This window comes from Oncorhynchus mykiss, chromosome 28 (assembly GCF_057628025.1).
Source record: "Oncorhynchus mykiss isolate SJ-2025 chromosome 28, ASM5762802v1, whole genome shotgun sequence".
In the NCBI taxonomy this organism is placed as follows: domain Eukaryota; kingdom Metazoa; phylum Chordata; class Actinopteri; order Salmoniformes; family Salmonidae; genus Oncorhynchus; species Oncorhynchus mykiss.
Window position 1 is genome coordinate 4,660,305 of NC_143049.1, and position 11,462 is coordinate 4,671,766.

General features: G+C 42.2%; 1 protein-coding gene across 1 annotated transcript; it reads left to right on the forward strand.

The window, feature by feature from the left end:
- The first annotated feature begins 419 nt into the window (after positions 1–419).
- Positions 420–10,873, forward strand: LOC110508366 (mitochondrial adenyl nucleotide antiporter SLC25A24). The gene is made up of 10 exons (XM_021588842.3): positions 420–932; positions 2,207–2,333; positions 2,963–3,050; positions 3,275–3,386; positions 4,055–4,213; positions 4,395–4,547; positions 6,506–6,613; positions 7,549–7,716; positions 8,031–8,181; positions 8,830–10,873. Exons 1-10 carry the CDS (start codon positions 750–752, stop codon positions 9,009–9,011), a joined length of 1,431 nt encoding a protein of 476 aa, XP_021444517.3. The 5' UTR covers positions 420–749; the 3' UTR covers positions 9,012–10,873.
- The last annotated feature ends 589 nt before the right edge of the window (positions 10,874–11,462 follow it).

Here is an 11,462-nt window from a genome sequence, read left to right on the forward strand (position 1 = left end):
AAATAATATGACAACTAAATAGAAATGTTTTTATCAAACTGAAACTAAATAAAAACGAGTAAATCAAATCTGAAAACTAACTGAAACTAAGTCAAATTTCAAATAAAAATCGAAAAGTGAAATAAAAACAAATTAAATCACAAAACTATAATAATCTTGGTAGAGATCTTGCTGAGTCTCCCTCAAAAACAAACCATATTTGGTTAGCAGAGACCCGGCCTACACTGTAGTTTCGTTTTTTTTCATTTTTGGTCTTTATTTTCATAAATTACTTTTTGCCTTTTCTTGTTGGCACAATACTAGTGGCCAATGATGAAAAAATATATACACTTTTTGAATGAATTCTTCCCATTGCAGTGGTTTGAATATCGGGCTTTTTTAAAAAAGGTTTCGAAATTACCATACAAACGTGGAGTCATGATTTGTGCTGCTGGCAGAATACTGGTGCGTCCTTCCTTATACCGCGCACCCTCAATTTGACTGCAGTAATCCCGAGAAGTGCGTTTCAGGTTATTTACTGATATGCAGCAGTATTTGTAGGAGATATGAAGCTGTGTCAGATCGTCGTCTCAAATTTCGTGTACCGGTATGTACCTTGTCGACCACGGAGATAATTGCGAATTTGCGACGGATTACGACAAGCGACCCTTTTCTCAACCCGCGGTTCCGTATTGACTGAGCACTATGCATTCAACTTTCTGAAAAACATTGGGCTTTTGCTATCGGTAGCCTCTTTGCCAACAGCAACAATGTATCATGTTATAAAAGGACTTGTTCTAACAGAATCCCGATGCTGGGATCCCGATAGTGAAAGGTCATACCAAGACCTATTCGATAAACTGGACACCAACAAGGATGGGAAGGTCGATGTTGCTGAATTGAGAGCGGGCCTAACCGCAATGGGCATGTCATTCCGCAGAGGTGCAGCGCAGGTAAAAGTAGAGCCATGCGGTTTCCCGACGTGAAGGATTTGGGATTGGGACATACAGTATGTGTAGCAAATATACGCAACACAGACCTAGACATAATGCCATTCTCATTCACTTAGCCTATTGGCCCATTTGTGGGCATTTCCCTGTAAATAAAACAACCTACTACTTTATATAAACGAAATACTCAACTTTAGCCGACTAACTAGTTTCTCCCTGTCACATTCTGGAGCGATAACTCCGTAGTAACCGTGTTAGTGTCTGGTGTTATCAGGGCAGGGCTGGTTTAAAGGGGCAATCTGCGACTCAAACAACAAAGCGGGCACCCCACCACTGTTTTGGTAAACAGCTGAGGGATGAGGCTGGATAAATGTAATATAAAAAGGGGGAGGGGGACTAGATCTGTCTCCAGCCATATGTTAGTACAACATTTGATGTATTAGCCCGGTTTTGACGAAACTTGGGTGAATGCTATTGAGATGTGGCATTTACAAAATAACACTGATTGGCCCAAGGGGGGCGCTGCATCATTCTTGGAGGACGACATGTTTAGTGTTGCCTTGTTTTAACCATGTTTTGAGGCTATACAGTATTTGTTTACAATGAAATAACTCAAGTAAATCAAGATTATGTTTTGGGTTCTGATGGGATTAGACAGTTGAACTAATCTCACAAGGTTTTTATAAGTCATTTTCTTCAAGAATCAATGAGTATGTATCATGAATTTAAAAGTACAAAAATGAATGTAGCGATCACAGATTGTCCAGTGGGACACAGGTTTCATCATCAATATGACATCTACAAATGACTCATCCCCAGTATCAGGGAATGAAAACAGATATTGATTTGTGTTGTTACTAGCACTGCTAGAGTGGAGATACCTGCCCCATTGACTTGGCCATCATCTCCAGTATCAGGGAATGAACACAGATATTGGTTTGTGTTGTTACTAGCACCACTAGAGTGGAGATACCTGCCCCATTGACTTGGCCACCATCTCCAGTCATTATGCAATATTCATTAATGTGCACAACATGCTCTTATGGTTACACAGTATCGCTATAACATTAGCCTACCATTTAATGATAGCATTGAAAAGCTATACTGTTCTTGTGTGAGTCACTATGCAACTGCATGAATTAGCGAGGCAGCCTATGTGATGCCTATGACTCGTAGTTGTGTGTGAGTAACCTTGCCAATGTACAAAGTTCTGCTTCAGCGGTTCAACTTCCAACAGTGAGGCAAATAGACTAATCCTCTCCTTTGTGTTTGTGCAGAAAATTGTATCGTCTGGTGACGAAAACAAAGATGGAGGGCTTGACTTCAATGAGTTCAACAAATACCTGAAAGAACACGAGAAGAAACTGCGCCTGACGTTCAAGAGCTTGGACAAAAACAACGATGGTAGGTTGCCACATCATATCCTTCTCCACAAGGCACGGGTGATCTGGGGGGGGGGGGGGATCACTGGTGACACAATGTTTAGGAAGTACAGTACTTGATGAGCAGCGAGATCACTACAGATAGACTTCAGTATTTGACATTTGTCCAGGACCCTAGGATGCCGGGAGATGCGTTCAATACCGTCCACTAGGGGCAGCGTGAGCATGTATTACTATCTGGCTCCCAGTTTGCTAGGGCGTTGTGAATGGGGATACAGGAAGGGTCACGGTTCTGTTTTAACCTTATCCCAAACCTTAACCAGGCAAAATTTATGCCTAAACTTAATCCTCAAGTTTTTTATGATTAACCCTCAATTTGTTCTGTTTTTACAACCTTCACCTTTGACCTACTTTCACTTCACCCATAGATGTTCATCCACCCCCCCTGGACTATTGTTGAAATCTGAAGTGAGACTGTGATCTTGTTGTGCTGAGACCTGTCTCTGTCAGAATGACTGCACATGATTCTCACAACAATGTAACATCACTGTTACAACAACAAGGCATGATAGAACATGCATTATACTTATGAACATATACTTGTGAACTAGAGCATGTACTTAAACAAAACCCTTCTATCATTTCCTCCAGGGCACATCGATGCCTCTGAGATCAAGCAATCCCTTGAAGAGCTGGGCATGGACATAACCAAGGAAGAGGCCCAGACCATCCTACAAAGGTTTGTCCTCATAAGCTAAGTGTCCCTTCATTAGCCATGTCATTTCTTACAAACTATAAGCATTTTAGTCTATTCCACTTATCAACTAATCATCAAACCCTTGATGAGTTAAATTAGTGCTGGATTGGAACAAAAATGGTCAAGTTGGCTAAAGCAGAAGTAGAATGGTAACCAGGCTAGTACTGTTACTATCTGCTCTGTGACCTCATATCCTGTTTGTGCAGCATGGACATTGATGGCACCATGATGGTGGACTGGAACGAGTGGAGGGATCACTTCCTGTTCAATCCTGCCCATAACCTGAACGAGATCATACGCTACTGGAAACACTCCTCGGTGAGTGGGTTACCCAGTCCGGAGTCCGGATTCACACCTGCACCCACACACCCCTTGAAAAACAAGATGTGTACAAGCAATATTGTGGAGAAACTCCTATCTTATTGACTTTCTTTCAACAAAATGTTCATCTCCAGTGCATGGTTTATCTCCAGTCCAGATCATCTTACAAATTCTGTTTCTGGGAGATAGCGAGTCCCTTTTATAAACTTTTTGCTGAGACACTACATGCTAGGCTGGTGTTGCTGCAATTTCTCAAGCCACAACTGGTGAGATAGCAGGTCTGGACAAGACGTTCCTCTCTCAGCATTGTACAACTTTATCAGTCAGGCCAGTTGGTAGGGTAGGTGGTAGTGTGTGAGAATAGGCCTGTTGGTAGGGTAGGTGGTAGTGTGTGTTTCTCTACAGCAAGTTTTGTTGACCACATGTGCTACTTACAAATAGCATGCAGTTGATCTTACAGGCCTGACTGATGAAGTTGCAACAGTATAAAAGGCTGCAGTGCACGGGGGCTATTGATCGGGGATATGGATCACCACTGCACAAGTTTTCAAATATTTTTCCCGATGTATGCTTGAGTGCACAATGCTATGATAAACGTTCAAAACTCTTGGTGGTGGCTGATGGGCATAAGGACAATATAACGTCATTCTTCTTTCACTCACTAGGTGCTGGACATAGGTGAGAGCATTGCCATCCCTGATGAGTTCACAGAGGAGGAGAAGACCTCTGGTGGCTGGTGGAAACAGCTGGCGGCCGGGGCGATGGCTGGGGCGGTCTCTCGCACAGGCACCGCCCCCCTGGACAGGGTGAAGGTCTTCATGCAGGTTGAGTACTGGAAGGGTTGTTACTAAAGAGGATGGGAATACAATGCTTTATAACTACAGGTATGATTTAACCACAACCCTTATTCCTAACATCATACCTTGTGAAAAAAGACTACAGTATAACGAATGCAAACATTTCATCAAAATGGTGTATTCTCCAACCCCTGTGGTTGTGTTTCAGGTCCACTCCTCCAAGTCCAACCGGGTCACCCTGCTGGGAGGATTCAAGCAGATGATTAAGGAAGGGGGCGTGGCCTCATTATGGCGAGGGAACGGGGTCAACGTGTTAAAAATAGCCCCTGAGACTGCTATCAAGTTCATGGCCTACGAACAGGTTGGACACCGTTTCTTCTGTTTTTAGTTTGATGGACGGAGGGGGAGAAGCAGGAGGAGAGAGAGACCTATAGAGGAAGTTACAGCGCGACATTTAGAACAGGAAGTAAATAGTACAATGATGGCGGGAATAGGAAATGGGACAGAGAGGGGAAGACAGACAGGGAAAATGAACACCTACAGTATGTGAGAATGCTGTTCATTGACTACAGCGCAGCGGTCAACAGCACAGTGCCTTCCAAGCTCATCACTAAACTATGGACCCTCAAGAGTAGGTTAAAGTACCTGAGTTTGGCACTGAAATTCAAGTACTGGTATACCTTGAAAAACAGACATTTTCTCAAGTTGACACTTGAAAGTACTTGAATTAAAATGAGGGGAGAACAGATAATGATCAAATATGTTTATGAAAAATTATAGAAAAATGTATTGGTTTTGCAAACTATTTTCCAGGCAGACTACCAAATTTGATTTCCTCTCGTGTTTCGTGCTGTGGTTGCCAGGCGAGCTCGCTCATTCCACCCACACTGCCACTCAGCCAGGCAGGTACAGATCTGACTGATTAGGCGCGGCCAAACGTGACATCGATAGCTAAAATTCCCAGGGCGCCCGCAATATTCCACTTTATCAAGCGGCAGCTGTGGTCCTGCTGTTCTGGTGGCCGTTTACGTGCTGTTTTCCTCATACAGCCCTCCCGCCCTTCTCCAGTAGGCATGTCCCAGAACTCTGCTCATCACTACTCAAATGACAAAATCATCAGTACTGACTTACCACTCATGTATATAGTGAAACAGTGTATTATTGAGTAGAACTTGTAAGGTAGTGATGAATATTATGTTTATTTTCTTTTCATGAGGTTGTGGTGCTATACTGCCATCTGGTGGCGATTAGTAACAATTGCATAATATGAACTATTAGAAATGGATGTTCCTTGAAAATAAATATTAGTACTTGAAAGTCCTCGAATTTGACTTGTTATTGTCTGTATGAACCCTTCCTGACGGGCCGGCCCTGGTGGTGAGGGTAGGCAACAACACATCCGCCGCGCTGACCCTCAACACGGGGCCCCGCAATGGTGTGTGCTTAGTCTCCTCCTGTACTCCCTGTTCGCGCACCACTCCAACACCACAATTAAGTTTGCAGACGACATGAAGGTGGTAGGCCTGATCACTGACAACGATGAGACAGCCTACAGGGAGGTCAGAGACCTGTCAGCAAGACAAAAGAGCTGATCGTGGACTACAGGAAACGGAGGGCCGAGCACACCCCCATCCACATCGATGAGGCTGTAGTGGGGCAGGTCGGGAGCTTCAAGTTCCTCGGTGTCCACATCATTAACGAGTATCATGGTCCATACACACACATTCCAACACAGTCATGAAGAGGGCACAACAATGCCTCTTCTCCCTCAGGAGGCTGAAAATATTTGTCCTGGGCCCTCAGATCCTCAACAAATTCTACAGCTGCACCATTGAGAGCATCCTGACTGGTATGGTAACTGCTCGGCCACCAACCGCAAGAAACAGCAGAGGGTAGTGCGTATGGCCCAGTACATCACCGGGGCCAGGCTCACTGCCATCAAGGACCTCTATACCAGGTGGTGTCAGAGGAAGGCCCTTAAAATGTTCAAAGACTCCAGCCACCGATGCACCAAATCTGGAACCAACAGGACCCTGAACAGTTTCTACACCCGAGCCATAAGACTGCTACATAGTTAACCAACCTGGACTATCCACATTTGTCTTTTTTGCACTCACTCTTTTGACTCATCACATATGCTGCTGTTACTGTTACGGTTATGGTCTTTCCTGTTGCCTAGTCACTTTATCCCTACATGTATGTACATATCTACCTTTCACTGCTAGTCTACGGCTGTTGTTTACAGAGGGAGAAAGAGAGGGGTTCTAATAGAATCTCTGTGTTATCCTCATGGTGTATCTCAACTCTCTCCCCCATCAGTATAAGAAGCTGCTGACACCAGAGGGAGGGAAGGTCCAGACCCACCAGAGGTTCATGGCTGGCTCTCTAGCAGGAGCCACCGCCCAGTCATCCATCTACCCCATGGAGGTGAGAGGACCACCCACTGTTACCGAGTGTCTCCGTCACTGTCAGATCCATGGAATTAATTTGATGAAGTAGCAATCCCATAGTACAGCAACATGAATCAGTCAACTGCATTCACGTTAGCAGGTGGTATACAATTAATTTAACATAAGAAACACTTTATCTCAGGAAGAAATATGTCCCTGAAAATATATTTCTCGGGTACATTTTGAACCTAAAAGTTTCAACTTAAACGTTAGTGTAACCGAACATACAAACGTTTCATGGGAACGTTGCAGGAACATTTCTGTGTAACAGTTGTCAGGACGTCACCTGATGGTCCCAAAGAATCTTAGTTTTCTTCCATTACACGTCACACCTTGTTACTTTTGCCGAGTCAATCAAGGCCCTGATTGGTGAACCACTGATCCATTCACAGCTCTTTGTTTTTGGCAAGGGAAACTCACACACAGTGCTTTTAACATAGTGTTTTCAACTTTCATACTGTATTTGACACACGTTGACATGATTACATTGTGCATTTTCATTCATACAGTCATTATTATGCAGTGTGCAAAGCTGTCATCAAGGCAAAGGGTGGCTATTTGAAGAATCTCAAATATAAAATATACTTTGATTTGTTTAACACTTTGTTTGGTTACTACATGATGTTATTTCATAGTTTTGATGTCTTCACTATTATTCTACAATGTAGAAAATAGTCAGTTAAGAAAAACCCTTGAATGAGTAAAACTTTTGATCGGTAGTGTATTTTAATGTAATTATTTGGCAAACACCCTGAACTGATCGAATAAAAATCAGTTTCTCATTGAAAGATTGCAATCTGTAGGATCAGCACACATTATGACAGCATTTCCACTACCTCTCATAAACTATCAGTACTTATTAATTCTATATAGCTGAGCATCATCTCTCCATTGTCTTCTTTCTCCTTTTAGGTGATGAAGACCAGACTGACTCTGGGGAAAACTGGCCAGTATAATGGAATGTTTGACTGTGCCAAGAAGATTCTGAGGAAAGAGGGCATCAAAGCCTTCTATAAAGGCTACACTCCCAACATGATAGGCATCATTCCCTATGCTGGCATCGACCTAGCTGTTTACGAGGTATGCAGGCTGACGATTTCTATCATAGAGTCAATGCTGTTTCTCATTCCACATTGTAGTACTGCAATGATTTACAGTTCACTGACGTGCATTACTGAAAACGGAGAATTCCATAATGTTGGACGTTTTTCAGGACTCAAGATTGAATCCACTGAATTGTGTTCATCGAACGGTTGTGTTATTCTAAATGAGAGAAGGCTGACCACGTTAATGTGACCACTGTCTGAACACCGATTCTCTTTGGCGCCAGTCACATCCCCTAAATGATGATACTTCCCTTGTCCCTTACCCCACCCTCTCTTTGTGCACCCTAGAGCCTGAAGAATGCATGGTTGTCCCGCTATGCCAAAGACACAGCCAACCCTGGCATCTTGGTGCTGTTGGGCTGTGGCACCATCTCCAGCACCTGTGGCCAGCTGGCCAGTTACCCCCTCGCCCTGCTTCGCACACGCATGCAGGCACAAGGTAATAAATACATCTGCAACTAGATGAGATATTCTTTATTTATTGAAGCCGAAAAACATTCCAAATCATCTCTCCAGCAGCACAGAAAGAAATCTTTGACGAATGGATCCAGCTGCTACAGACAGTGTATGTCCTGATATGTAGGCTGCTACAGACAGTGTATGTCCTGATATGTAGGCTGCTACAGACAGTGTATGTCCTGATATGTAGGCTGCTACAGACAGTGTATGTCCTGATATGTAGGCTGCTACAGACAGTGTATGTCCTGATATGTAGGCTGCTACAGACAGTGTATGTCCTGATATGTAGGCTGCTACAGACAGTGTATGTCCTGATATGTAGGCTGCTACAGACAGTGTATGTCCTGATATGTAGGCTGCTACAGACAGTGTATGTCCTGATATGTAGGCTGCTACAGACAGTGTATGTCCTGATATGTAGGCTGCTACAGACAGTGTATGTCCTGATATGTAGGCTGCTACTGATTTGTCCTGATATGTAGGCTGCTACAGACAGTGTATGTCCTGATATGTAGGCTGCTACTGATATGTCCTGATATGTAGGCTGCTACTGATTTGTCCTGATATGTAGGCTGTGTAACCTTTTCTTTCCTTCTGCATCCTTTTGTTCATTTACTGTCTCTCTCAGCAACTCTGGAAGCGTCGGACAAGTCCACCATGACTGGACTGATGAAGGGGATCATGGCTAACGAGGGTTTCTTTGGACTGTACCGGGGTATCCTGCCCAACTTCATGAAAGTGATTCCTGCTGTGAGCCTCAGCTATGTGGTCTACGAGTACATGAAGACCGGCCTGGGGATCTCCAAATGATGCAGGGACAGTCATACAGGATGTTAAGTCTTTAGGTCTTTTTGGACAGTTTAGTTGGAACTTAGTGATCCGCACAGACTTTTATGACAACCAAACGTTGCCATCTTGTGATCACTCTGTGTACTGGGCCTTACGAGGAGAACCATGAAATCAAGGTTGGGTCTGAGATAGGCCATAGCAGTAGACTCTCCAAAAAGGATGCTCTTCTCTTTAACTCCAGGTGAAATTCCAATATGGTGCAATATACCCGTTAAGAACTGCATTATGGACCTTAAAACATAGAGGACGAGGTATCGATGTCTTCAGGTGAACACTGTGAACGAGGTTCAAGAGCTTTGTCCAAACTATTTTTGTTCCACTGTAATATTAGACGCTCCATGCGCACATTTTAGAGAATCCCACACTACTACAGTTTGCTATAGAATTCTGTGGTAAATTGTAGTCTGGGTACCAGTCAATTTAGCTAACGTTCCACTACCTGTACTCCGTGTCATAAGATATATTTAAAGAATGAAGAAAGACCCGTCTCTTTGGAATATGACATGGAGTAGGCTACAAGGAGTGGAATGTTAGCTAAATAGACTGGTACCCATCATCAACGAGCACTCTGGGTTGAGTATGATTGTCCTCCTGGTGGGTCCTGCTTGTGGGTCTTCAGATGGCTGAAGAGGCCGATCCGGGAGCCACATATTTTGATGCGGTATGGGCCAGGGTGAGTGGTGGTGGCAGGTGGGCGTTCTTGATGGGAAGTCTCTCCTTTCGAAGTTGCCGCTTGTCCTCTGCGGCACGGCAGAGATTTTCTTTGTACCATGCAACTTCGTCGTGGACAGCTTTTCTCCATGTCGACCTGTCGAGGAGTGGAATGTTAGCCAAAAAGGCTGGTACCCAGGCTAAGTAAACTGTAGTATACTGTAGAATACTATACTACACACGGTAGTATCCCTCGATCAGGGTATTACTTAATATATAATTTGGTAGTATACTGTAGAATACTATACTACACAGTGTGGTATTCCTCATTCATGTGTAGTACTTACTGTAGAATTCTGTAGTGAATTCTGTAGAAATATATTATAATATTTGAATAACTATAGTATATTAGTAATATATGCATAAAACACGATAGTAAATAGTACAGTCATGTCCACAGAACACTGCAGTACATACTATAGTTTTTTAACTATAGTAATACTACAGTATTTATAAGTGTGCCTTACCCTCAGTTCAATATCATATGTTTCTATCTTATTTGGTTGGTTATATTTATTTGTACAGGTTAGTGTCATTTACAACTGCTGTTTTAATGCAATGTTTTCACGTGTTTTAACAGATGATTTACAAACATGTCTTTTTTTACTTTGTGCTTTTCTTGAAAGACAATGCCTACCCTGTTGTTGACCATTAAGCTGAATCTCAAGCAAAAATATTCATCGTTACAAAAGCTTGCTTGCAAATGTTGTCTATGAATCATTACTGGAGCTGAGGGGAAAGTCTTAAAAAATGCTGCCTCTTTTTTTGCTAAGCTTGACTGAAATTTAAGTAGGTTGTCTACTGTCAATACTGGTTTCCAATTCAGAATCACTTCAGGATCCCCCCTACACACACACTCCATATGCATGCCATGCACCCACTAAAGATTTTTACTACTTGAGGCCAATGGTTGTTATGTTGCATCAATGTCTTATGTCTTAATTATGTTTGAATATGTAATAGGTTTACTATGCCTGAATTAATTGACATTGTGAGAGTTGTATGAATGTCCTCACAAAGCTTAGACTGAAAGAAAAGCAATGCATGTGTTATGGGTCGAAACAAATGTTTACAGATGGTTGTCCACGTATAAATAAATATTCACAATGGAATGTTTTCAATTTAATTTAAATGAATAGTGCACACCCAGTGCAAAGCCAACTCCAAATTGTCAATGCTATGTGCATGTCGCATCTAGAGGTCTTGCAGTGCACGTTTGTGAATGCTTATTCCGCGAATGATTTAATTGATCTGTGTCAATCAACTCTAGATCATCGTCATCCCTGTGCGGACATCCAAAAACCTATCCAATCAATTTACTGTGTACCTTTAAATATATATATATATATATATATATATATATATATATATATATATATATATATTATTCATAATACAAAAATCAACAACTTACATCAAACATGTCAAACAAAACAAAACACGGGTATTAACAAGAAAATACTCAAACATACAAAAAATATCAATAAAATAATAAAAATAACTATTCTAGTGCAATTGTATTCACCCTGAGAAAATGTCATGATTAAGGAAGCTGTTATTCACTAGGGATAATGTCTTAAGAGAATTCAATCAAAAACATGTGTAATTTTGGTATAGAATTCTGGAATTTGTGTTTGTTTATAAAGTATTTGGCAACAAGAATTTTTTAAAATGCAATCATTTCAATGGTCTTGTTATCAT